At 50.8% G+C, this 27,998-nt stretch overlaps 1 protein-coding gene across 5 annotated transcripts; it reads left to right on the forward strand.

Annotated features, from left to right (window-relative positions):
• Positions 1-58: 58 nt before the first annotated feature.
• Positions 59-27,998, forward strand: Gpr68 (G protein-coupled receptor 68). 5 transcript variants are annotated; one of them, XM_040742624.1, is made up of 2 exons: positions 59-817; positions 25,353-27,998. In XM_040742624.1, exon 2 carries the CDS (start codon positions 25,451-25,453, stop codon positions 26,576-26,578), a length of 1,128 nt encoding a protein of 375 aa, XP_040598558.1. In that variant the 5' UTR covers positions 59-817; positions 25,353-25,450; the 3' UTR covers positions 26,579-27,998. The 5 variants fall into 5 exon arrangements, with proteins under 5 accessions (XP_040598558.1, XP_012967540.1, XP_005068462.1 ...); XM_013112086.3 differs by lacking the exon at positions 59-817 and adding an exon at positions 6,851-7,066; XM_005068405.4 differs by lacking the exon at positions 59-817 and adding an exon at positions 15,876-18,141.

Consider the following 27,998-nt stretch of genomic DNA (forward strand, 5'->3'; position numbering starts at 1 on the left):
TGCTCTTAGGAGCCAGCAGGAGTGGACTAGGGAGGGGAGGGGCATAAGATCAATTAGAAATGGCCAAACCAAAAACTAAAGAATCGAGGCTGTCGGTCCTAACCTGAAACAGATGGGTAGATGCACCCACAGCAGCTCTTCCTTTAGTGGCTTCCTTGTCCTTCCAGACCTAAGACTGCCCAAGAAGCAGGAAAGCGACCGAGGGGAAACCAACTCAGTATCTGGTGACACAGGCGACACTGGACAGGGCAGGTCGTTCCAAACTCAGCCACACTGCGACTCAGCCCTGGGGACCCCGGGTTTGAGAACCTGTGTCGGGTCGACCCAGTGTCCAGCCACCCCCACGCCTTTTTCCCTTCTCCAGGGAGCACAGCAGAAAGCCAGCTTGGCACTGAGGCTCTGCCTGGCAGCACATAGCCTGAAGTCAGCCAGAGCTGGGGGACGCGGATCTGCACTGTCGTCACCTAGTGCCTGGACAAGGAGGGAGAGGAAGATGGCTGGGCTCATCATGGTGACCCATCCCAGTAAGTTGCCTCATTCATCCTAGTCAGTCTGCCTAGCTAGGCGAAATCAGCCACCAGGGACCTCAAAAGGACAGGGGAAGGGATTTGAGTCCCTCCATCTCCAGCGCCTGTGAAGACTGCACCCTCCATAGGCCACTGCGGGCTGTTGGGAGAGAGCTGGCAGCGCCTCCCTGTGTCAGCCTGGAGCGCGCTCTCACCGGGGTCGGGTCGGTGCAGATGGGTGCTAAGCCTCCATCGGGCCCGCGCCACGCCCCCGCCCTGCGAGTTGCGTGCCATCCGCGCCCACCAGAGAGGTGAGTGGCTCCACGGCTCGCGGGTGGGTACAGCTGGGAGATAACACCCGCTAGGAAAGCACGGCTGCGGGCGCTAGGGGAAGACGGCTGACCTTCATCAATGGTGGTCCTGGATCCCTCTGGCAGCAGCGGAAAATTCAAATTTCAGGCTCAGGAATAAAGGCCTAGGGGCGGGGATGGAGAGAAGGGGTGGGAGATAGCCGGCACTCTCAGATCCGCTTTGATGAGACCTGCCATGCAATGTGGGGTCAGCAGTTCAGAGAGGTCCCCTGGCCTGGGCTCTCTGGGGAAGCAAGTTTCAGAAATCCAGCCCTGCCCAAGCATGTCCTGACCTTCCTAGTTGTAATGTGTAGGACAGGAGACCAGGGACCATCAGTGGCATGGCAGAGGGAGAGGAATGCCGTAGGAGAAGAAGGAGACTGGAAGGGCAAAGAGTCATTTGTTGACTTTCATTCCTTCCTTAATTCTCCCATTCATTCATTCATTCATTCATTCACATGGACCAACCCACTGCTGAGCTAAGCTCTGTCCCGGGGTGAAGGGAGCTCATCCCTGTCAACTAACCCTGCCGGGAAGAATCAAAAGAGATTCTTGCTATAAAGAGAAATTGTATTCCGTACCCAGAAAAGGGAAATCCGTGTCCTAACACAAACGAAAGAAGTTAGACAAAAAATGACCGAGCAGAGCTCTCAAGCCTTGCACTGCTGCCTGCAGACTGGCCTAAAGCTAGCCCTTAGCATTGCAGCAAAGAACTCCAGCGGCGTGCACAGCTCGCTTGCGTCCAACGTAGACTTCCTCCTTAGCGCAATTGGACATATTAAAGGAACTGGAGAGAGAATAACAACAGCGATCACTAAACCCTTCCAGTCGGCACCTGCCGGTCACATCATCCTGTTTGCAGCAGCTGGAGGGATGCTTCTTCCAGGAAGCCACCTGACCTGCACCCATTAAGAGGTTCTACCTCTCCCCCTGTAACCCCACCATGCTTTCTTGTGGTGATGTATTGCTTGCTACTCCGTATATCATGAAAGGTGTCTCCTTGTTCCCGTCACTATCCAGGTGCCCCACCCTGGGGTGTGGGAGATACAGGTGAATGAGTAGCTGTTCTCTTGGTCCCATTCCAATGATGTCCTGTCTTTCTCTCTGCCCTTCTCCTGCCTCCTCATCCAAACCCACACTTCTGTCCTTCAGAAACCCCAAAGAAAAACCTAATGAGAGCCTGGTTTCTCTAGAAACTGAGCTCTCCCATCCTGGAAGGTTCCATCCCTGGGTAGTACCCAAGCAACAGACATTTGCCTCCGCAGCCTAGATTGTGGAACTATACAGAGGAGATGATGGATGGATCTATTGAGCCACAAGTGCTCAATAAAATGCTGTGGGGTCTCCTTCTGTCTTGTCCATCCTTCAAGGTGACTGCTACGCAGGGACTCAGTGTGGCTGTACTCATTTCCGGTCACTGTTACAAGAAATGACCACAAATGCAGTCAGTGCCTCAGAACAGCACTCAGAATTTTGAAGGTCAGATACAACAGCTCCCAGGGTGGAGGGATGGCCTAACGTTCATGGAGCATAGTTCTAGGAGTTAACTCATTAACTCATTTGCTGCAGCCCTGTGAGGTGTTGTTAGAGATGCCATTTTACAAATAAGAAATTGGAGACTCAGAGGGATGCTGAGGCTCATAGGGCACCAATGGAGAAGTCAGGGTTCGGTGCATAGCCCATAAGAACCAAGGTGGCTGCTGCTTGTGCCAGCTGAGCGGGCCCCATCCCGGCTCACAAAACTGCAGCCAGCAAAGCCCCTTTGGTGCCTTCTCTGTCTCACCTGCTGTCTTTACCCCTGTAAATTTAGTTCCTTCCTTCCTTTCTTCCTGGACTGGGAATAGAACCCAGGACTTGGTGCATACTAGTCAAGTACCATTGAGCTACATCGTCCCCAACTCTTGTTTTTGTTACCAGACAGAGTCTCACCAAGTTGCTTAGGCTGCCTTTGAAATTGCTAGAAGGACCTCAGACTGGTACCTCTCCCACCTCATCTGGGATCACAGGCCTGCACCAGCACACCCAGCTAGTCTCCTGGTGTCTATGCCAATCAGAAGTGAGGGATCCCCTTGTATTAGATTCTTAGGTTGATCTTTATATTAAGCCCATTTTAGAGAGGAAACTGAGTTCCAGAGTAGCTGCCTACTTTTCACAGCATCAGATCTGCCAAAGCTCCTTGCACTTCCTCCTTCTCAAGGAACTCAACCTGAGCAAACCTGGCCTGAAGGCTTCCCCTTGGAGTCCCAAGCTCAGCCCACTGTAGCAGTGCTGCTCACCCTTCCTAATGCTACGGCCCTCTAATGAAGCTCCTCATGTTGACCCCAACCATAACATTGTTTTCATTGCTACTTCGTAACCTATAACTTTGCTAGTTATGAATCTTAACGTAAACATCTGATATGCAGGATATCTGCTATGTGACCCTCCAAAGGGGGTCATGAACTACAGGTTGATGAACCACAGGTTGAGACATGTTGCACTCAATGCATGTGCTCTTACTCCACCTGGACTTGAGCTGACCACCCCCCAAAACACACACGTGCACAAACACACGCGCACACGCGCACACACACACACCCCAGCCTCAGCATCTCCTGTCTTCAGATGTCCATTAGTCACAGCTTCTGAGATTATCTAGGGAGGAGCAGAAACAGCCATGTGGTACTCTGCTTGCCCAGGTCATCTGATGAATCAGCTCAGGCCCCAGCCTGCTGGTGTGTGGTTGATGCCAGAAATGATCACTCACAGAGCAACCCGGCTTCCTGCCACCCAGACTATTCTAGAAGGTGCTTGACTCAGCAAGGGCGGGTATTTCTGAGGAGGAAAGTTGTCTATCTGTATCCACTTGCATGATCAGCTCTGCCTAGGACATGTCCCGCGGTGACAGGAAGTGCAGGGCACACGGTGATGGGAGGCTGAGCAGGTACAGAAATCAGCTGGCACTGGGGACTGGAGAGGGAGTAACTGCCCGTTCTTCTACCTGGAGAATGGAGAGAGATTTGCTCTGAGGCTGGCCAGCTAAGCGCATTGCACGAGCAAGCTGGGGAAACAGTGACTTTTAAAAGCAGTTAATCTTTGCTCATTCTTAACACCCCGTTCTGTTCTCTGTGTGTGTCCACTGCTTCTCTGTTAGTCCCAATCCCAGTGGGAAGCAGAGACCTGAGGGGCAGGGTCCAGAAGACTGATCCAGGGGATCCAGGGATGGTCACATGGAATGAGCATTATCTGGGGACCAGGGGCTCCCTGGAGGCCTGTGGGAGGAGAGTAGAGAAGGGCAGCTCATTGGAACCGACACCTTCAGCAAGAGGAGGCAGCCAACCTAAAGCCACTAGGCAGAGGGACTAAGTCCCTTGAGTCCCCATTCCCCTCCTATTGGCTAAATGCAGGGAGCCAGGACTCAGTCCTCCAAGAAACGGGCGGAGAGTGGGTGTGGCTGGGAAGAGGAGATGCACACAGGATGTCTGCCATTTTCTGGACCTCTGCAGAGCATCACCCCAAGCTTGATACCGAAAACTACAATGAACCCATTGTAATGAACCCATTGTCGTGCTCAGCATAAAGACTGTCTTCAGGTAAAATGCCAAGACAAAACACAGAAATAGGAGAACCCCAAACCACAGGAGACTGGAAAAGAAAACCTGGAGCAAACAGTACCTGCAGGGACAGAGAACTTCCGGCCTTGTCTCTGGAACCCTGCCCACGCGGCAAGGGATTTCTGTGAGCATGAAAGATGGTTGTTAGCAGCGCACTCCAAATCAGCATTCCAGGCCCAGGAAGCTCCTGGCAACTGACACATACTTCCTTTTAACTCAGTGAGCTGTGTGTTGTTTGTAAGACTGTTGCCAGGTTTCATGTGCAGTACAACAAATTCCACCGCCCCTGCCAAAGACTAGTCACCTGGACCCCCAAGAACCCCAGCAAAGAACCCCAGCAAAGTCTGACCAAAAGAGTGGGAAGGGGGGGTGAGTCTATTTGCCTTTTCGAGTGGAGGAAAGGGGGCTTGAGACAGGGTTTCTCTGTGTAACAACCCTGGATGTCCAGGAACTCCTTTTGTAGACGAGGCTGGTCTTGAACTCACAAAAGATCCACCTACCTCTGCCGCCGAGTGCTGGGAATAAAGGCGTGTCATTGTGCCACCATGCCCAGCTCGCCTTTTCAAATCTAGAATTTTCTTATGGAAAGGGAGGCCAGAATTGTCCCTTCTATATCTTTACCACCAGTTGTTCTGCTCTGAGAAACTGGGGGGGGGGGGGGGGGAAGAGCCATCCTCCTGTCTCCACAAGGCAAAGTACAAATTAACAGGAAGCTTAATTCAAGGGCATTTAGGAGCTAGGGGTGTAGCTGAGGGGTAGAGTGCTTGTTTAGCATATATGAGGCCCTGGGTTCAATTCCCAGCACACAGAGTTGGCAGCAAGAGGCACAAGATATTGTTTGGGCATCTGCAAATAGATTATGGGATAGAGACAGGACCATTAAGTTCAGCTACCCTAAGTCAGGGGCCTCCAACCAGAGGGTATGACATAGGTTATCCACCGTGCCACAGGAACTGTAGGACATGACAGCAATGTGGGGTTCATTTTGTAGTAAACTTTTGCCACAGCCAGAGAGTCAGCAACAGTGGGCTTCAGAACTGCCCTCTTCTTTCTGAGAGTGAGGGAGGGAGGGAGGAAGGGAGAGAGGAAGGGAGAGGAGGAGAGGGAGGGAGGAGGAGAGGGAGACAGGCAGAGGTGGAGCATAATTATTGAGTGAAGCAGTTTTAGGGACCCAACTCCCTTAGAGTTCTGGCTTGGTCACTTGAAAATGGCGTGGACTCAGGCAGTTCACAGCACCTCAGCGTTTTGATCCGTGAGATGGAGAGAATAAAACCAATTACAATGAAAACTCAGGCATGAGTTCTAAGGATACAGTAAAACATCAAAGACATAACAGCAACTGACATCCATTGAATGTCCCTGACTGTGTGCTGAGCCTTGAGTTGAGAAGACATCACTGGTTTAACTCATGCAACATTACAGTCCCATTCTTGGATAGTGTCCCCATTTTACAGACGGGGAAATGGTCACAAGGTGACTAAAAGGTCACCCTGCCAGTAAAAAGGGCTGGAATTTAAACTCAGATGCTCTGGCTTTCAAGCCCAAACTCTTAACTACATTCAGAGTGACAATTTAAAACAAAACAAACAAAAAACAAAACAGGGGCTGGGGAGGTGCGTGCCTAGCACTCTTGAAAAGTGCTGGGCATGGTCACATGCATCAGTGACCTGGCATTGATGGGGGCAGTGGAGGCAAGGATGTCAGACAGGCAGATAATCCCCGGGGTCTCTGGTTAGCCAGCCTAGAAGTTAGATACGCAGTAGCCAGAGAGCTAGGAACCACATAAGGCAGCATAGGGTGGGATGCAGATTTGATAGCTGAGTGGCCTTGGGCAAATTATTTGACCTTCTGGGTGCTTCAGTATCTCCCCATATAAATGGAAAAAATAGTAGTAGTATATTCTAGAGTTAATCAGATCAACATGTTTAGGTGCTTATAGCAATGCAATGACTTTTGTTAAAGTGTTATTTGGGAACATTTAGGGCCACGGGCATTTAGTTTTTATTTATGTCTTTGTAAAACCAGAGGAGGTCATTTGTGAAGTCCTGGGCCACCCCTGCTGGCTCTAGGAGCACTGGTTCTGAGATCCAGGAGGCTTAGGGCAGGTAGAGAAAGGCTCAGATCTGTGACACTCACTTTTACTGAGTGGCCACTAATGTGCCACTGATGTTGGAGACAGTAGGTAAACAGAAAGGTTACTCTTGTCCACCTTTCTCCCAGCTTCCGGTGTTGAGTTTCAGCACCCCTGGCAGTGCCGGTGACTGAAGAAGTTCCATAGCCCTTCAGGCTTCCTCCGCAGAGCAAATCTCTAGGTCAGGATGCTAGCGGGGGGGCGGGGGATGCTGCACCTCCGGGGACCGACGCGCGCTCTGGCCACCTCGGCCCTTCTAGCAGGCGCCTCGCCTGTGGCCTGCGGTCAGGGTGAACTGCAGGGCGTGGGCCGGCAGGTCTGGCTGTGCCTGACGGGGGTTGGGAGTCGGAGGAATCTCGCACAACGTGGACCAGGCTGGCTAGGAGAAAGAGACCTGCCTGCCTGCAGGAGTACCCAGCCTCTCCCGGCCGCTCGTGCACCGCGCCGGAGGACGGCAGGCCCACGTCCCAGACTGTCGCCGCGCAGGTACGTGTCCCCGCGAACCAAGCTCCTTCTTTTTGCCACGGTCCCGGGTCGCTGGCATGCCAGGGCGGGCAGAAACGTGTGGGGGTTCTGCGACTGGCTTATGGGTTCTGCCCCAGAGCGCACACCGCGGGATCGGGCGTGCAACCTCTGCCGGGCGACAGATGCGGGTGCGGCTGCGCGCAGACGCGTGTGCATGGCCGAAGCGGGCACACCCCCAAACAGCATCGTGTTTGTGCGGTGGGCCCGCAGAACTGTGAACCGGGTGGTGTCTGCCCCGGAGCGTTGGCGCCTCCCGGTCCTCTCCTAGGTTGGGTGTCTCCTTATGCGGTCGCCACCGGGTCTAGCAGCCACCCCCGCGGCTGACTCCGTGGCCACCTGGTAATTTCTTCACCCGCAAAAAAAGTGTGAGGCCTTTAACCCTTCATTTCTCCAAGTTCTGATGACCCCAGAATTACAGTGGGGTCCTTTCCCCGAATCTGTGTGTCCCTTCTTCCGGCAGGATCTGGTCACACCTCAGACACTGAGTTCCAAACAGTTCCCATGTCCTCTCCTTCCACTCAGGAAGGGGAAAGCTAGCCCACCGCCAGTCAGCAGGAGCAGTACCAGCTCTTGTTGGTGTGAACCCCTAAATCCCCTTTGGGAATCAAACAGCCCAGAGAGGAAGCTGTGTCCCAGGTCCTGTGTCTGGATGAAGGAATGGCTGAACAAAAGCAATGCAAACGCTAAGGGAAGCAAGCCTTCCGGGGCTCAGCACTGGGTCAAAAGGACGCTGTCTTCGTGCCAGTGTGCCCGAATGGATTTGGGCATGTCTTGCTGTGAAAGGGGAAGGGGGTACCTGTGGATGAATGGATGAACCCCAGAGTTGAATGAGGTGACATGGGACAGTCGACTGCCCTCCCATCTGACGGTCGTTTGAAATGACACAAATCTGAGACAACAGACAAAGCTATGACTTGCATCATTCCTCCTGCCTTCGTCTCCAGTACGGATGTGAGTGTCCAAGAGGGAGAGAGGGAGATTCACAGCTCAGTGTGCAGTGCCGAGCAGGCTGTATATGAACTGTCTTGAGTTGTCTGCCGAGCAGGCTGTATATGAACTGTCTTGAGTTGTCTGCCGAGCAGGCTGTATATGAACTGTCTTGAGTTGTCTGCCCAGTTCCAGAACTTCATGGCTTCATTCAGAACAACCCCTTCTGTTTGTTAGTTTGGGGTTCCTTCTCTTTTTTATTCTCCTTCTTCACCCTTTCTCTCCTACCTGCTCTCCAGAGGACTGCATGCATGCAATGCACATTTTCAGTCCAAGCGTCCTCATTTCAAGCTTTGTAGGGTCCCTCTGAGAAAGGGACTTGTCACAAGCGTTCACTTTCTAGTGTTGATGAGACCACACGAGCTCTGACCTTCAAAGTGTATATACCAACTCAGAGAATTCCCACCCTCCACCCCCAATACATTTTCTGGTTAAACTGCACACTGTAGGAAGAGATTTCTCTAACAGGGACTAGAATCAGAAGAACAATTAAACTGGGACCTTCAGGGGCCTAGCATTGAAAGGCCTGTTCCAGCTGGCTGACCTCAATCCATGTGCTTTCCCTTTCTGAACCTTTGGTTTTTTTGGTGGGGAAATGGAGATGATAATACCCACATGACAGAGTCAATACAAAAATTAAAGTCACATAATCGTGCAAATGAACCCAGTACACGGTAAACCCTAAAGTGATTTGAGAGTCGATAGCCACTGCAGCAGAACAAAGCACTTTATTTATTATTACTTTGGTTTTTCCAGACAAGGTTTCTCTGTGTAACAGCCCTGGCTGTCCTGGAACTCACTCTGTAGACCAGGCTGGCCTTGAATTCACAGAGATTCACCTGCCTCTGCCTCCCGAGTGCTGGGATTAAAGTTGTGCACCACCAGCGCCTGCAGAGCAAAAGCACTTTAGACACATGAGCTCAGATAGGGACTGTAGACGGGAGGAAGAGCCAGTCTTCTTTAAGGGTGTGACCCATAGTAGGTCAACCATGCTCCAATGGGTGGCCCCACACCTAGGAGTATATGGGTAGCATATTAGATTCAATATGGTTATTTAAAAATGAGGATAGGAGAGATGGGCAGATCTTTGAGGAGTTAGGGAGAGGGGGAGGAGTGTGGAAGTGAATGTGACCAAAATACAGTGAATTAAAGAAACAAGGGAAACGAGCAAAAAGGATATGGGCTCCGCACACTTGTTTATGTTGCTCAAAAGATCGAGGTTTAGGAAGGGCTCAGAGGCACCCTGTCAGCTGGGCAGCCCACCTGCGATTGGATCACACACTCGTAGAGCAGGAGTTGGTCCCAGCTGTCAGCTGGGGGTTCATCTGGGGCTGTCAGCCCTTGTCTTGATGGGTGAGCTCCCTCCAGTTTAGCACCTACATTTCAATTAGCAGCTATCCCCAGAGATAGGGAGTGGGAGCTGTCTGTCTCCTTAGGCGGAGCCCAGAAGCCGAGACAGCATTGCTCCACTTAATTCTGTTGGTCAGGCGATCACAGAGTCCACCAGGACCTAGAGGGGATCTTAGGTCCTGCAAGATGAGTGCTAAATAAGTTGCAGCCATCTTAGAGCCATCCCTTCCCTTCTCTGGCTTACCCACCCCACTCCCGTCTTTCCAGGGTCTGATATAGCCCAGGCTGGATTTTTGTACCAGATTTTTTCTTTTTGGACTGCCACTAGCTCCCAAATCATGACACAGAGACTTAATATTAGTTATGACTACTCAGCCTTATCTTAGCTCTTATTTTAATTTGTTTCTCTTCATCTACATTTGCCTCAGGGCTCGCTTGTTTCCTCCCTCCCTCCCTCCCTCCCTTCCTCCCTCCCTCCCTCCCGCTCCCTCTTTCTATCTGTTCCATGTCCGGTTGGTGGCTGCCTGGTTTCTGGCTCCAGGTGTCCCTCTTTCTCATTGCTCATATTTTCCTTTCTCCCATTTTTTCCCTTGAGCCTAGATTTCTCCTCCTATTTATTCTCTCTGCCAACCAGCCCTGTCTATCCCTCTCCTGGCCTCTCTATTGGCCATTCGGCTTTTTATTAGATCAATCAATCAGGTGCCTTACGAGGTGAAATAAATGCCACATATCTTTACATAATTAAACAAATTCAACACAAATAAATCTAACACGTCTTTAGGTATCTAACTAAGGCGGCAGAAGCAAATGTAACACAACTTCACATAAATAATCTGCAGCATAAACAAATGTAACACATCTCTGCCTCGTTAAAATACTATTCCACAACAAGTCTCAAACTAGGTGTAAAACTGGTGATAACCTTGGGCTTTCTGACCCTCTTGTTTATGCCTTTCCAGTGCTGGGAATTACAGCTGTAGGACGCCATGCTTGGTTTTATACAGGACTAAGGACTGAACCCAGGGTGTTTCTGTGCTAGGAAAGGTTTCTACCAACTGAGTCAGATCTTTAGCCTCCCTCCCTTCCGGGTGATGTGAGTTGGTCTCGCGCAAAGATGAAGGGTCTCTTCCAGGCGAGAACCAGCAGTGACACACAACTCAGTGTCTGTGGTCTTGAGTCAAGATTGAGGGAGCAAGCATCCTCCTGTGTGGTGGTTTCCCCAGCGTGTTTCTCAGGAAGTCTCTGTGGCATCAGTCCTCACCCCTGGCAACCTCATGCCTTCAAAATCAAGAGGAAGAAGACAGAGAAAGAGTAAGCTAGATTTGGGGAAAAAAAGAATTTAGCAGGTGGCCAGAGGTCAAGTGCAATGAGCATCTTTATGCCTCCCAGTGGCCGGGAGAAGTCTGTTTGCTTTCAGGAGGCCAGCAGCCTGTGCTTGGGTGACTGTTGTCAGACTTTATTGGATCATTAATTGATGGCACAAAGCTCTCAGGGTGGGTAGGCAGGAAGTGTAGGGGGAGGGTGCAGCAGACTTCGGTTACCATGGCAACCCAAAGGCCTGGGGTTACGCTGGCCTGAAGCAAGAAGGATGCTCAGACAGCTTCCATCTCCTCAGACTGCAGCCCCTCCTGGCTTGAAGTCTCTGGCTGGGCTACAGGCTTCTGTGGTGACTCATATTCACCCGGAGCCAACCCCCCACACCTTTAGGTTAAAAACTCGCCCTCTTCCTGTTCTCCGTGGCATGTCCTGCCGGTCTTCCCCGACCCCCATTTGTTAGCTTCTGGCCACTTTCAGCCACACCAGGCTTCAGGAGGGCTGCAGAAGAAATGCGTGTAGAGTCACTCATACACTCCAACACCTGGTGTACTTAGTGAACGTCTTCCTTGGTGGGAGACAAAGTGGACTCGGTCCTCCTTCAAGGGTGAGGTAGAGGCCAGAGGCCCAGCGTGCAAGGGGTTGTGGTGTCATTGCCCGACGGCACACATGAAAGGAGGAGAATATGGACATCCACATCCCTAGGTCTCACTTGGATGGCAGAGCTGCGGTGATCATGTCTTCCCCACAGGGTGACAGCCTATGAGAAGTTCAGGGCCTCCCTTATGTGTGATTATAGCTCAGGGCATGCAAGTACCCATCTCCTGTACCCTCAGTTTGACTCACCTGCCAGGAGAACTCCCTGCCACACCTCTTTCTGTGTGAGGTCCTTGGCCCAGCTCTCACTGTCATAATGAGAGTGACCTTTAGAGTCACAGGTCAGCCAGGGAAGGACAAATCGATCCCAGAGAAGGGCAGAGTGGATGGTGTAGAAGTGGAGGGGAAATTGGTTTGCCCTCTGGGCTCTGGAAGGGCTGCACAGAGAAGCTGGTATCGAAGCTCGACCAGGAAACCTATGTGTCATACCCACCCAGGAGATTGCTGAAACAGATGCTATCCCTTAAAGATGTGTCCGTGCGTGCGTGCGTGCGTGCGTGCGTGTGTGTGTGTGTGTGTGTGTGTGTGTGTGTGTGTGTGTGTGTGTGTGTGTGTGTGTGTACAGAGGCTAGGATAGGCCTGGATCTGGAGTTACAGGTTGAGATGAGCAAACACTCCACTCTCGTAATAATAAGCCCTGGTGACCGGAGCATTGAAAGTGAGGCAGTTTATGCTGTAACCTTGCAAGCCTGACACTAACCCAAAGAAGTAAGTGGCCAGTGCACCAATCAAGGGCAGAGAACCAGCGTGGGTCCCTTCCTCATTGTCCTCAATGGCTGAGCAATTGGGACAGTGGGGGTGGGGAATAGAGTCAAACATCATCTGTTACTTATGCTCGCCTATTTTTCAGTGAAGGCCCTGAGTGGGTTTATCACAACATTTTTACATTCTGCTTACTTATTTATTTATTTGCTTATTTACTTATGCTTTTTGGGGACATGACCTCTACAGATCATGAAGGAAGCCTGGCTGTTGATAATTTTCTACTCTAAATGTCTAGTTTTGGTGGGGGTAGCTATGCTTGCTGGCATTAGCAGGAACCAAAGCTTTCTGTGCATTTGTGGCTGGGCCTCAAGGTACTTTTGTTTTGAAAATGGACCCTGTTATTTTTCTTGTGCAGATATTTGTGAATATCCAGCTTTCCCTGGATATTCTCTGTTTTTTTTTCCATTTAAAAATATTTACCTGTTTTTATTTTATGTATATGGTTGTTTTGCCTGAATGTATGTGAGTGCACCAGTTTTATGCCTTGTGCTCTTGGAGGCCAGAAAAGGGCATCAGATCCCCTGGCAATGGAGTTGCAGATGGTCCTCTGAAAGAGTAGTTGTTGCTCTTAAACAACAACTGGGCTATCATCTCTGAGGGCCCAGGGTTTAGGTTCATTTGGGTTTGGCTTTGTTTTTTGTTTGTTTGTTGTTGTTTGAGACAAGTTCTCATTATGTAGTTCAGACTTCCTGGAACTCAGTGTTACAATGGTGGCCTCAAACTCACAGAGATCCATTTGTATGCGCCTCCCAAATTCTGGGATTAAAGGTGTGTGCCGTCATGCCCAACAAGACAAGAGCCATGTTGCATGGACTCTAGGATTCAAACTCTGCTCCTCACAATTGAACAGCAAGTGCTCCCAACCACTGGGCATCTCTCCAGGCCCTTATGAGACTCTGTGGGCCCAGGGCCTGGCAGGGCCTGGAATCTGCATTCAATAGGCACCCATGGGTTACTGATACAGGTACTGTCAAGGTCAACAGCAGTGCTTTTGAATGCCTGGGAAACAGGGTGGCCTTCAAGGCCGGGGAGAAGTACTTGTTGATAACTGGGTACAGAGCATTTGGGGAAGAGGAACAGAGGTTGGGAAAGGGCTGATTTACACAGGACAATAAGAGACTGGCGCTACTTCCCCTCCACCCTTTAGAATGGGGCACAGCTCCTGCTCATTGCCACCCAAGGCTCCGCTCTACACACACATTGAAGAATTGGTCATGTGGCTTTGTTTCATGGCTTTAGACCTTGTCCAGATTGGGATGGGGGTCGAGGGCAATATCCAGGTCTCTGTCTTCTTTTCCCCAACCCAGGATGTCTAGCTCCTCACCCCAGGGTCTGTGACAGCATTGCCTTTGCAGAGACTTAAGGTCATAGGCAGGAGGAAGCGAAGTTGCCAGTAAGCTGACCTTAAAATAGAGACTTTCCTGTGTCAATTGAGTGAACCCAGTTTGTCACAAAGGTCCCTCAAAGTGGAAAAGGGGGCAGAGAGAGAAGACAGACAGTCATGCAAGGTGAAGAGGGTTCAGTCCACCACTGCAGGTTCTGGAAATGGAAAGATATCCACAGCTTAGGCACTCTAGAAGCTTCTAGAATCTGAAAAAAGATGAGGTAACCCCTTTCAGCTTCCCCTAAAAAAGAAATACAGCCTGTGTACAGATTGATTTTAGTCCAGTAAAATCTACATCAGATGTTGGACCCCTAGGACAGTAAGTTGAGGATTTGTATTATTTTTAAGCAACTCTGTGGCATTCTGCTTTAGTAGCAATGGGACCAGGAAAGCCCTGGTCTAAAGCTTCATGTGGAGTCAAATGCCCACGTTCAAATCCTAGCCCATGTGCTTACCAGCTATGTAGCCCTGAGCAAACTGGTTTCTGTCTGAGTCACATTTCTGTCATCTATAAAGCAGGGATGACCCTGTAGCATAGGGTCGATATAAGAAATAAAACAGAATTGAACATTATGGTACCCACCTTTAATCCCAGCACTTGGGAGGCAGAGGGCAGGTAGAGATCTGTGAATTCAAGGCCAGTCTAATCTACATAATGAGTTCCAAGACAGTCAGGGTTATGTAGAGAGACACTGTCTCAAAAAAAAAAAAAAAGAAGAAGAAGAAATAAAACATGCAACCTGTCTCAGCAGGAAGGTACTTGCTGGGCAAGTCTGGTGACAGAGTTCAGTCTCTGGAACAAAAAAGAAAATCACCACCACAAAGTTGTCCTCTGACCTCCACACATGCGCCATGGTACATGTGTCCATGCGTGCACACAGTATTGTTTTGAAACTTAAAACCAGAGCAGGCATTGGTTGATAGCCACATCCTCAGTGGCTACTGCAGATATCGTGGTGCTGCGGGTTCTTCCAGACCCTCAAGAAGGTGTTGGTGCTGCACACATTGGGAAGTGAAGAGGCTTAATCTTCAGAGCCATCTTTAACCCACACCTGACCCCTGTGGAACCTGTAGCACCCCTGGGCGTCTAGATGACCCTTGCAGAGTTCCCTTGGCAATCAAGCATGTGCTAGCTAACACACATCTACTGAAGACACAATCCAGAGAGGCTCCCTGCAGTAAACTGCAGATGGCTAATTACAGGCATTGCTTACAGAGCCCCTGGGGAGCCCCTCAGACCCTCCACCCTGATTAGCTTCAAATCAGTGGAGTAATTTGAGTCTTTCAAAACCCTGATGGTAATGATGCTCCATCACCATTTCCCAAGTTGATCTGCCCAGTCTGCATTGACTTGGGTCATCAGATGGTGAGAGGGGGCTGTTCTAAATACAGGCTCAGTATAATCAGCCATCATCATCTCACTGGCTCTTTTTCAGGACCTACTAAACACCAGCCCCTTTACTGAGTCTCATCATCTTGGAGCTTCACGAAACTGGTAGCATATGTGATTCTCAAAGTTGCCTAAGTAGAAGTGCTCGACTTGACCTCCAGGTCTGAGTCAGAGCCCATGCTCCTCCCTCTGAGTGGCCACGCAGTTACTCCCATGTGTACTCCCATATGTGTAGACCCCAGGGGCCATTTATGTTGCCCCCCCCCATGCTGCCTAGATTCCTGGGGAGATGGTAGATAACTCGAGGCCTGTGGTCTAGAACCCTGTCTCCAAGCAGACTTCTGTATCGAAACAAATGGCAGCCAACAGCTCCCAAAGCAGCTGAGGAAGGCTCACAACTCTTTAGGGACGGATCCAGAAGCAGATGTCTATGCTGTGGCACAATAGAGACAACCAGGTCTCAGTCCAGTGGGGTCCACGGTCCTGTCACTGTGACAGGGCCTGGGGTATAGAGGAGAGTTGTAGTGATGCATGCCTGTGATCCCAGCACTTGCACAGCTTAGGCAGAGGATCATAAGTCCAAGGCCACTCTGGGCTACATAGTCAAGTGTCAGGTCACCCGAGTTACATAAGAAACCACATCTTACCAGGCGGTGGTGGCACACACCTTTAATCTCAGGACTCAGGAGACAGATGCAGGTGGAGCTCTGTGAATTCCAGGCCAGGCTGGTCTACAGAGCGAGTTCCAAGGCAGGCTCCAAAGCTACAGAGAAACCCTGTCTCAAAAAACAAACAAACAAACAAACCACCAAATAAATAAGTAAACAAATAAATAAATGCCACAGGGTGGGGGATGGGGGACTGTGTCTTTAAATCCTAGGAGGAGGGGAGGAGGGAGCAGAAGCTCAGCAGGTGGCAGGCCTGGCCCCATTCAATCCCACCCTCCTATCCCAGCCTGCCCTGGGCAGTATCTGCTCCCCATGTTCTCTCCTTTGGCTGAAGGGCAGAATCCTGGAGGTAGGTACAGGGTGATGCTTTTATTGATGCTACAGCAGGGTGCCACAGGCTCTTTGCTTTTATCTAATTGTAGGTTTTGTTGGAGAAATTTATAAAGGGTGGGGCTTATGGGGCTTCTAGGATTCATGAGGCCACTGTGTGTGTCACTACTGAAGAAAAAGAAACCCCAGCACCAAAGACCACCTAGCAATGGCTCTGTTTTCTCTTACTGCATGGCAGTACAAGGACACAGACTAAGGAATCACTCCATCAATATGCTCGAGGCCATGGTGGCTTTGCCGGGGGTGCCTATTCCAGATGAAGATTTGTGCATTTGCTAACAGAGGTCTAGGACATTTTTCTTGTCCCTGGGTGTGCTGGAGGGAGTTCACAATGCCATTACTGGCTCCTGAAGGTGTCAGGGTAATGGTGTGGGTGCATAAATGTCCTGTTAGGCTGGGCCACACTGTAAGGGAGGGTCAGAGCCGCTCTCTGTGACCTGGTGGTAGTCAGGCAGTCTTATACTCTCCCCGCCTCTTCCCCGTGTGACATCATGGACAGACAAGTACACTGTAGACCTCAGGCATAACATCTGACTCTAACAGATGGCCACCCCAGAACAAGTGGCAGCCCTTCCTGTAACATAAGACCTCCGACTAGCAAGTGATGTAGGTGTTATGTGCCGGCGTTTCTTGGAAAGATCCTCAGCTAACACCGTCCCATAGCAGTTTGATCTCTGGAGAAGTCAAGTCCCATACATCACAGTGATGTTGTGTCCTCTGGGTGCTGTGGTGTGTGGTGTGCACAGGCTCTGGGGATATCTTGTGATGGGTTTCCAAGGACCCTGCTTTGGAGGGACTCTGTCTTGGCCCCTGACAAGAACATCAGGTTTCAGTCACAGCTCAGTCATCCTTTATGGTTAGGCTCTGTCCTGACCTCTGGTCCTCAGGACACCAAGTTTCCCCATTTATAATTGCAGGGCTGGACTGGAGAACTTTCTAAAATTTGTCCTGTGTACTACAGTGGGTAAATGAACACAGGAAGGTTTCACGAGGACTTCCAGGAGCAGAAAGAGTTCACGGGTGGGGTCCTGCTCTTGGTTGATGCTTGAGGCCACACACCCTATCCTGCCCAGAGCTTTGACCCTCATAACCCTGCTCTGTGTGATGCTTGAACAATTTAATTAGGCTGGGATAGGGCTGGTGTGTGTGTGTGTGTGTGTGTGTGTGTGTGTGTGTGTAAATAGACTCTGAAGTACTCTGAAGTGTTTTCTGACAAATGTGACCAGGGCTGAGACCCACTAACCTAGATGTTAGTTGCTGGGAGGAAGGATTTGAGGCTAGGAGTGCAGTTTTCCTGTCTTATCAGTTGCTACTTTGTCCTTACCTCTGGTGTCCCTAAGTCAGCAACCACAGTGCAGACCTGAGGGGCTTCAGTGAAAGAAGTTCAGTGTTCTGTGTCTCTTGGTGTCTAGCATGTACCCGAGGTGGTGATAGCTAAAATTAGGATGCCCAATTCTTTCTAAGCCCCCACTCGGGCACCAGTCTTAATTCAAGTCTGAGTGTTTGCAGTGAGGCTTCTCTCCCGACTCCACCTGAGCATGTGGCAAGCCTAAAGGATGGAGGGTGTGTGGAGGGATCCAGGCTGCCACCCTCATCCTCCTGCTGGCGGGCGGTTCCTCGGCAACCGCCCAGCCTGACACCAGATTGGAGTTCACATGATTCTGCCTCAGCTCAGGAATGGGTAGCCTCCAGCTGGGGATTTTCTAGATGAGCTGGGAGGGTTTTCTGCAGGAATTGAGAGAGGGAGAGCTCGTCCTGGTGCAGGGTTGCCAATGCATTGCCAAGCTGAGCTGTAGGAGTACAGAGTATAGTTAGTTGAGGTGTGAGAGGAGAGCTTAGCTAGACAGAGTCAGAGCCGACTCTTCCTAGGTTCTCCTGCAGAGGACTCCTGGGCTGCTGAGGCTGGACTTCACTGACAGCTCTCCCTCTGCCCCTCAGCTGGCTGTAGACACCTCTCTGCCTTCCTTTGCCTCTCCAGGAGGCTCCAGAAAAGCCAGGCAGTGTGGGTATAGGATTGGATAGTTTCCAAACTGACCAGCTTTTGGGACAGAAATCAATCTAATAGCCCAAGACCTGTGTATAAAGGAAATGAAATAGAGAGAAAATACCAGCATGCATGACAAGCATCAAGGTAAGCATTGCTTGGGGGAGTTTATTTCTCAATCCACATTCGTTTGTGGTGTGTGTGTGTGTGTATGTGTGTGTGTGTGTGTGTGTGTGTGTGTGCACAGGGCCATACTGTCAAGTGTATTTCTTTCTATTGTTTGTGGTTTGTTTCTGTTGTCTATTTTAAGGCAGCAATTGAGTGCCTAGCTGCCTTTGTCCTGGATTCAGGTCCATCCTGACTTACTGTTTAAGCTTCGGGAACTGGTTCAGCCTCCCTGGGCTTCAGGTTTTGTGAAGTGGCTAGCAATGCCAGCCCCACCCAACTTACAGGGATTTTGTAAGCCTAAACTGGATTGACTTTGAAACTGTTACAGTACATTAGAAATGAGATTTGATTATCTTTGCCACTGCAGGAGTGAGACTATTTGGGGGAAAGGCGATAATAGAAGGAAAAAACAGTTGATTTCTATCCCTTCCCTGGGGAAACTTCCTCTGGAGTCAGCCTTCATAGGACAGTTAGGTACCCTAATCCCTGTGGAGATAGCCTGTGGAAATATCTGGGTGGTTGGTCAGCTGAGGGAAGAGAAGCAGGCTTACAGGAAACCCCCAGCTCTGCGGTCTGAAGCTTTGAGCAGTCCCTGGCACCAGGAGACTCTGCCTGGGTGCTTGCTCGCAGGAGAATAGGAGCTGGGGGAGATAATTGTTCATGCACCAGGAGAAATCCAACTCTCTATCTCTTCTCCTACCTGGAACTAGCTTCATCTTGAGAGGTTCTTCCTGTCAGGGCTTCGATCAAACCCTTGGTGGCTTCTACCCTGGTTCCCATGTGTATAAGGGTCTGCCTCTAGGCATTGAGTCACTTTGTGTACAGCTCTTAGTTTTCAGCTAGATGGCAGAGAGCTGTTCCTGCTGCCTTCTGCGTGTCCCTCCATTGTGGGAGACCAAGAACTGGGTGCATAGAAAGTAAGCCTGTGAAACACCCTTCAGGAGCAGGAGGCTAGCCCACAGCAAAGCCTACTGGCCCCTGTGGTGGTATCTGTGAGGTCTGGAAGCTGAAGCTGGTTGCTCAGTGGTGACCCTGATCAGTGGTTGGAAAGTGGTGGGTAAAGGAAACTTGGGGTAGAAGTTTAAAGCCTGACCTGCCATACCCCAGCTGTGGAAGCTCCAGGAGGCTGGCTCATCGCCCACCCTCGGTGTTCTCACTGGTGACATGGAATGTATGTACAGAACTGTTGGCTAACGGAAAGTTCCATGCAGAAGGGCCTCAGCTTTTCTGCTTCAAAAACACTTCTGTGTCCAACACGGTGTTTAGTTTGTGAGGATGAAAGTTCTGGATTCCAGGTAGATAGATTCCAGTGGATGGGCAGAAGGATGCCTTCCCCGGGAGGCTGCTCATCCTCACAAGTGGCAGGAGTGTGGGCTGGCTGTGTGGGAGTCACCATCAAGCTAAGGCGGTCCCAGAGAGTTCTTACTCTCCTACTTCTGCAAGTGACCTCACTGCTCCAGCACCCAGCCTCCAAATTCACACCCATCCACCTATCCACTCATCCTCTCCAACTGTCTTCCCTGCCCGCCCCTCACTCAGTATATCTACCAGTTCATTTATCTGTCCACTCACCTACATCCCCACCCGTTCATCCACTCCTTCACCTGCACATCTACCCCAACCCAGCAACTCAACCCACTTACCCCTCCACCTACAAATCCATCTAACGGGCCAGTTTTGAAGGCTTGAGGACCAGGCATTAAAGAACCTCTCCATCCCCCCTTCCTTTCTATTTGTTGGCATTTCATACAGCCTCTTGTCTCCTCTCTGGCCATGCCTGCCTCATACTGACATGCTCTCATGCCAAGCTACTTTCAGTTCCTCAAAGGGACTCACTCCTCCCTCTTGTGTTTGACAGCATGCACACATTTTCCACAGGCAGAGACTCCCCACTGTTTGGGAAGCTCTTCCTCTTTCTCATAGCCTTAGTTTGGCTGTTGCTGCTCAGGAAGGCTTCCCTCACTGGAGTAGGCTCCCTCCAAAGAACTCCCACAAAATCCTTGGAGTTTACTTCACTGATCTGCTCTTCCTCATGGGAATGAAATGAAGTTGGCTGTTAGCGTCAGGGTATAGTGTAATGTCTTCTGTACAGTGGACATTCAGTACTGTTCTAGGAAGAATGTTTGGGTAGATAGATATGGGTGGGAGGCTGAGTGGATGGATGGGTGGATGATGGGTGGATGACGGATGGATGGATGATGGGTGGATGGATGATGGATGAAGGATAGATGTATGTATGTATGTATGCATGTATGTATGTATGATGGGTGATGGTGGATAGGGAATGGATAGATGAGAAAGTGAATAGGTGACTGGGTGGATGGGTGAATGTTTGGACAGCCAGCGTATGACTTGCTAGATTTGTGTTTTGGAAGATGGAGTTTAGATGGTGAGTCACAGACATGAACCTAACTTAAGGCATTCACACCTACTTCAAGAAAGAAGTCTGTTTTTGTTTTTGTTTTTTGTTTTTTTGAGACAGGGTTTCTCTGTATTGTTTGGAGGCTGTCCTGGAACTCGCTCTGTAGACCAGGCTGGCCTCGAACTCGCAGAGATCCACCTGCCTCTGCCTCCCAAGTGCTGGGATTAAAGGCGTGTGCCACCAACGCCCTGCTAAGAAGGAAGTCTTGACCAAGGTGCTGATGAGAGAAAGAAAGGAGTGATGCTTTCAAAAACTTAGGAGTTAAAAGTTCTAGAAGTTGGCAATTTACTTAAAGCCGTGAAGGAGGCTGAGGGAGGAAGTTTAAGGACATCCATTCAAGGTGAAGAACTTGGCAAGTGGGGGCATCTTTTTAAAGAACGGATTAGTGGAGAAAATGTGGGACCTAGCGTGAACCCCACTGAGCGTGCCCCGTGAGGTGGCAGGAGTGGTTTATATGCAGCCTTCAGTGAGGGGGAGCTCTGGGGGTCAACAGGCTGTCATGGGATTAGAACCACAGAATGTATGCAAAGAATCACAAGAGTGAGCCAACCCTGAATGCATGTGTGAGAGAAGCCCACGCATCCACCAGATGCCGCTTCTCATGTAGTCAATGCATGTGGCCTCCCTGACTTCTGGTCTTGGAGGTTCCCTGGGGTTGGAGCTCTTTCCCATTTTATCTCTTAGTTTCCCATGCATGTAGCCTGGCTCCACGAACGCTCTACATGTTCCACAAATACCCGTTCTATGAAACCTGGACTGCTGGGCAAGTTGCTGTGTCTCTGGTTACAGTATGTCTTAAATAGAAACAAAACAGGGCTGTGAAGGTGGAGCCAGAGTGCAGGCATGGAACCCTAAGTAAAGTGCAAAACATTCTGCAAGCTAAAGGAGTAGACACAGTAGCACCTGCAGTCACCGTGCCCTGAGGGCTGCTGGAGCCACTCCCTGCAGAAAGAGTCTGGAAATGCCTGTGCCCTGTTCTGCCCAAAGTTCCTGCTGGGTTTTAAGTCTCTTCCGGCTGCATCTGCTTCCTGCCCCAGGAACTCATGAAAGGGGGCATGGTCAGAATCTGAGCCTATGACCTTCTAGACTCTTCTGGTGCCTTGCTATTCAAAAAGTGTGATCCATGGCTCAGCAACCCCGCATCTTCTGCATCTCTTAGGAGCTTGTTTGAGATGTAAACATTTTTGAGAGCCCCTTTCTCAGACCCAGCCAGTTTGGAAACTCAGGACCATGAGAGTCGGCAACGTCTTAAACCTCCAGTGGATTCGGATGCAGCCAGTTCAAGAACTGCTGTTCTTTTTGCTCCAAAGTGAACGTGGGCGGTGCCCCAACTTCACTGTAGTCAGCGCTGCTTCTTGGCTCTGCAGGCTTGTATATTTATGCCTTTGGTTGCCAGAAGTAGCTTGCTGCTGGCTTAGGAAAGAGGAAGCTACAAGCCCCACCCCGCCCTACCCCACATGTCCATACACTCACCACTAGTAAACAACAGACTTGGGGCCTGGTGACTATCAGGGAATTTCCAAGACCTGACAGGGCATGCCTCAAGGAGGCTTTGTCTGCTCTGGTCTGTGGATGTCCGGATGTACTACCCCACCATCACCACCACCGCCCACTCGCCACCACCTTTTCTTTTCCTGTGTGTGTGTGTGTGTGTGTGTGTGTGTGTGTGTGTGTGTGTGTGTGTGTGTGTGTTTGAGGTGGTACCAGGAGAAGCCTTTCCAGGAAGTGACAGTGGAGCAGATCTCTAGCAGAGCCGGAGCAGGTGCTATGCAGTGGGAGGCATGGGGGGGGGGTGGAGGGGAGGGGGATGTGCCACAGTGAGGAGAACTCCAGGAAGGAGCCGCTAGGCAAGACCCAGGTAGAGGGACAGAGGCACAGAGGCTGCCGTGTGTCCTCCAGGTGGGGTGGCAGGCAGGGTCAAGGACTAGAACCAGGGGTCTGGAGGGTCGGCAAGGGTGCTTGGCTTTCAGTCTAGGTGTGAGAGAATCTGCTGTCAAGTGTGTAAGCAAGGAGACATTCGGGCTGCTTCTCCGGAGGATGGCTGTGACCGGCACAAGGGCCTGAGTGGGAGGGCTGGGCTGGGGCTGGGGAGAGGCAGAGATGGGGTAGAGCTAGGGTAGTCAGTAGAGAGGGCCTGGAGGGGCTTCTGAGGAAAGAGGTTGGTTAGGGTGAGAGGCGGGGAGGGCTTGGGTAAGGGTGGGATGGGCTTTAAATCATCCCATTGAGGGAGTTGGAATCCAATGAGAGGGTGGCTTCAGACCAGCCCCCATCTCCTGCTCACTAAAAGGGAAGAGAATTCGGGTCCCTTTATCCAGGAAAGCTGAATATCCAGAGTGGTCTACCTTATTCCAAGGGCACGCATCCAACACCTCCAGCAGATGCCTAAAATCACAGGTGTGTAGTACTGACCTCTGTTTATACCATGAGTTAGCAAACATGTGCATACCTGTACCCATGATACAGTTTAATTTGTATATTAGACGCAGGAAGATGCGAGCAATAGCCAGTAATAAAAAGAATGATTATAATAGCATACTGTAATGTATTTATTTGAATATGGTTTTTCTCTTTCAAGAAATCATTTTTTTTGACAGAATTTTACTAAGCAATTAGCCCAGGCTGGACTTGAACTAACCGTGATCTTCTTGCCTCTGCCTCATAATTATTGAGATTACAGATCTGTGGATACTTGCCACCACTCCCACGTACGTTATGTGCATATATAATATACGTGGTAGTGGTATTTAATCATCATGTTTAAGTGACCAGGTGACACAAGATGGCATTGAAACCTCCTGCTGCAGCTTCTCAAGTTCAAAATACATCCGTGTGCTACACTCTTCTCTCTACCACAGTTAACCTTGGGTAGCTGAAGTCAAGGTTACAGAAACCACAGGTCATAGCGGGTGATCGTGCATGGTTATCTACAAGACGGAGTGTGGCTTCAGAGAAACTCCCTGCGTTAGTCCTCAGGGACCCTGGGACTGGAGCTGCGGGGTCCAGACTTCTCTGAGCCCCTTCCCAGTAGGTTACAGCGGCTCCTCTGCCCATCTCTGCTCTGGTGGTCCCAGGCCAGGCAGGAGCCAAGGCGAGATGGGAGATAGTGGTGGAGAAGAGAGCTGGGGTGGAGGGGAGGAGCTTTGGAGAGAGCTACAGGAACTTGGAGTCTTGCAGTCGGCTGAGACTTGGTCATGGTCTCTAAGAGGCTTCTCTCCAGAGCCCAGCTAGCCCTCAGCTCTCTGAAGAGAGCGCAGAGAACAGTATTGATCTGCAGGTGTCACCAAGTACGTTAATTTAGAACCTTCAGTCAGGAGAACATATACTCTCAAGGGGAAGGAAAGTCCGTTCTCAGTTAGGGGTAGAGTGGGGGAAAAGATTCGAAAGACCACAGTTTCGTGTCGCCTTCCAGATGACCTCAGCATAAATGTGCAGGAGACCTGACAGTAAGTTTCATCATGAGACAGCAAATACTGTACCTGAAACAACTCCTTCAAGGAATAAAATGCAAAATGGCTTGAAAAGGTCAATTGAGCAGGGCAGATGGAACGGACTATCTTCCTGGCACTAAGGACACTACACGAATAGACAAAACTGTTGCAAAAACAAACAAATAAATAATAGAAAGAGAAAGAAAAGAAAAGTGCTGGTGTAGCTAGCCCAGTGAGATTTTCCTGCTGAGAGAGAAGGGTTAAATCAATAGAACAGTTCAAGCCTTTACTGTTTTGGTGCGCTAATTATCAAGTACACAGTCCACAAAACATTGCATTCAATCCTTAGACATTATCGTGGTCTGGAGTTCCATTTGTTAAATTCTCAATGCCTAGCCCTCAGGAGGCAGAGGCAGGCGGATCTCTGTAAGTTGAGGCTAGCCTGGTCTACAGAGTGAGTTCCAGGACAGCCCAGGCAACATGGTGAGACCCTGTCTCATAGACAAGACAAACAAAAATTCTCAATGCAGTCACCTCACTAATGTGATGAGGAAGTGAGCGTCTCAGAGGCCCCCTTTTGCCCCTGATACACACTGCAGCCGCCCATCCACCATGTGGTCCTGACCAGAAAGGGAAGATGCTTTTAACCCCCAAATTCCAGAGGAGGAAACTGAGGCTCAGAAAGACTCACAAACTCAGGCAAGTGGCTGGCCCTGGCTTGACCTTTGATTCTTTTGATCCCCAGTCCAGAACCTTGCCCAAGATCCACCGGGAGATGAGAGAGGCCACACTTGCTGGGGAGTAGCAGGAACTTGGGCAGGGCCCTGTGAGGAGAAACTGTCCTTTGTTTCTTGCCAAGCACCAAAGGATGTGGACCAGGGTGTGTCTCTTCTAATGCTGTGTGGAGAGGCCCCTGGAGCAGCTGTGGCCTCAGGATTGTATCTAGTTACTACAGTCCTATAATGTTATCAGACTGTTATTGGTACGTAAGCTGACGCAGCCCTCACGCTGTGGGTAAGTCGGAAATACTCTTGCCTCCAGTCTCCTTTGGAGATCCAGGCTCAGTTATGCTCCTAGGACCTCCTCTTTGCCTCCCTTGCTTGTATCAAGTCACCAGAAACATAAATAAGTGGCAGGGAATACATAAGGGAAGCCACAGACGGGGAGCCATAAGCCACACCCCAGTGCTTTGGTATGTCGCGTTCAGTTGCCCTGGAGCTGCTTGGTGGTACTGTTTCTAGGTGAACAAACGCAGTGCATAGAACAGTGCCTGGCATACAGTAGGTGTTACATAGGTGTTAGCTGTGATTATTGAAAGCTTCTTCTGCCTTGACTTGTAGGGGTTCTCCTACCACCAGTGAGGAGCAGATCTTGATAGACTTGAGTCACCATCTATAAACAAGATGGCACTAGAGAGATTGACTCCATCTCTAAGCGCATGAGGGGTGAGGCCCCTTCTGGCCCAAAGATGGGGAACATCACTACGGACAACTCCTCGCTATCCTGCCCCATCGACCACACCATCCACCAGACGCTGGCCCCGGTGGTCTATGTGACCGTGCTGGTGGTAGGCTTCCCGGCCAACTGCCTGTCCCTTTACTTCGGCTACTTGCAGATCAAGGCCCGGAATGAACTGGGAGTGTACCTGTGCAACCTGACCATTGCAGATCTGTTCTACATCTGTTCGCTCCCCTTCTGGCTGCAGTACGTACTCCAGCACGACAACTGGTCCCACGGTGACCTGTCCTGCCAGGTGTGTGGCATCCTCCTCTATGAGAACATCTACATCAGCGTGGGCTTCCTCTGTTGCATCTCCATCGACCGCTACCTGGCTGTGGCCCACCCCTTCCGCTTCCACCAGTTCCGAACCCTGAAGGCAGCCGTGGGTGTCAGTGTGTTCATCTGGGCCAAGGAGCTGCTGACCAGCATCTACTTCCTCAAGCATAAGGAGGTCATCGAGGACGAGGATCGGCACCGAGTCTGCTTTGAGCATTACCCCATCCAGTCCTGGCAGCGTAGCATCAACTACTACCGCTTCCTGGTGGGCTTCCTCTTCCCCATCTGCCTGCTGCTGGCCTCCTACCAGGGCATCCTGCGCGCCGTGCGCCGCAGCCACGGCACCCAGAAGAGCCGCAAGGACCAGATTCAGCGGCTGGTGCTGAGCACTGTGGTCATCTTCCTGGCTTGCTTCTTGCCCTACCACGTGCTGCTGCTGGTGCGCAGCCTCTGGGAGGCCAGCTGCGAGTTTGCCAAGAGCATCTTCAACATCTACCACTTCTCCCTCCTCCTCACCAGCTTCAACTGTGTAGCTGACCCGGTGCTGTACTGCTTCGTCAGCGAGACCACTCACAGGGACCTAGCCCGACTCCGAGCAGCCTGCCTAGCCTTCCTTACCTGCTCCAGGACAAGCAGGGCCAGGGAGGCCTACCCTCTGGGTGCCCCTGAGGCTTCTGGGAAAAGTGGGGCCCAGGGCGAGGAGCCGGAATTGTTAACCAAGCTCCACTCAGCCTTCCAGACCCCTAACTCACTGGGAGTGGGAGGATCGCCCACGGTTGGACTGGCCTAGCTTGAGTCATCTGTATGTGAGGCTAGGTTAGGCCTGAGCTTTCACCGACAGGCCTTGTGGCCTGGAGCTGGTGTGGTGGCTGCCATCCACATTGCCATGCACAGGTGCCTCTTTCCTCAGGCAGGAACCGAGTGGTCTTGGGCCGCAGCTAGGTGCCCCCGGCCCCTGGAAGCCCTCACTGAGTACTGAACCTGGGCACTGCTGAGTGTATGAATGAGCCCTGTCTCCTCTCCTCTTCTCTGCTGCTACCTGAGCTGCAGGGGGGAGAGAGTCAGACTTGTCACTCTCAGGACGTTTGCAAAGAGCAGCAGGGCTGGGGCATGGAGGAGGAGAGCAGGACCCTGGGTGTTCAACCGCCAAGCCTTCCAGTGTCACCTGCCGCCACACACGGGCTGTGGTCTTGTGTGACACAGGAAGCTGGTTAAGGTGAGGAATGGGGTGGGGTGGGGGTACTGGTGTGGATGGGACAGGAACAACAGCAGAGTGACAGTCCTAGGAGAAACCCCAGGGCCAGACACATCTCACTTTTACAGGGCTGGTCGAGCCGGAAGGGCTGATGGCAAACAAACCCCAGGGCTCTATGGGGAGATGCCAGGGGCTCTCCAAATGTCACCTAAAGCTCAAATAAGAGGATTTGGGCCTGAAGCTGTGTCCCTAACCAAGTTCCTGACTAGGGCTTTTCTTAATTAGCTTTTTGTTTCCATCTGACCAGAGTACTAGCTAGACCTGAGAGCCTAAGGGAAGAGAGAGGGAGAATATAAAAAATGGCAGGGTGGCCGGGCGGTGGTGGCGCACGCCTTTAATCCCAGCACTCAGGAGGCAGAGGCAAGCGATCGCTGTGAGTTCGAGGCGGGGCTGGACTGACAGCCTCCAAAACAATACAGAGAAACCCTGTCTCCTAAAACAAACAAACAAAAATGGCAGGGTGTCCATGGCAACTGTGTGCCAAGACACTGATACCAGAGTCATGTGACTACTGTCAGAAACTCCTATCCTTCACCCCATACTCTATAGACCATTCAGCAGCCTTTGAGGGGGAGTATGACAGCTTCCCGGAGTTCCTAGGTACAACCAAACTAACATCATCATGCCTCTTATAGGAGAGTTTGCCAAAGATGGCTGCATGCCAGAAAGACCCACACCTACCCCAGCCTAGGACCTTGTGGGACAATGGTGATAGCTGAATTCCTTCATCCCACAGTATCCCGCCCCCTCCCTCCCCCTCCATTTTGACCTGAAATTCTGGATTCTCACTGGCTTGGACTGGAACAAGATGAGCTTGGCTCCTCTTACAATGGAGAGCTGTATTTTTTTTTTTTTTTATTGTTGTCTCTCTTATGCCAAGTATCCCTGTGCTGGACTGTGAGGTGGATTTATGTAGTGACTTCAGTCTGCAAATAAAACAAAATAACCAATCACA

This window comes from Mesocricetus auratus, unplaced genomic scaffold, assembly GCF_017639785.1.
Source record: "Mesocricetus auratus isolate SY011 unplaced genomic scaffold, BCM_Maur_2.0 Super-Scaffold_15014, whole genome shotgun sequence".
NCBI lineage: Eukaryota > Metazoa > Chordata > Mammalia > Rodentia > Cricetidae > Mesocricetus > Mesocricetus auratus.

Bases quoted from the DNA above. Each gene is read 5' to 3' on its own strand.
- Gpr68 (XM_040742624.1), top strand. From the start codon at position 25,451: ATGAGGGGTGAGGCCCCTTCTGGCCCAAAGATGGGGAACATCACTACG.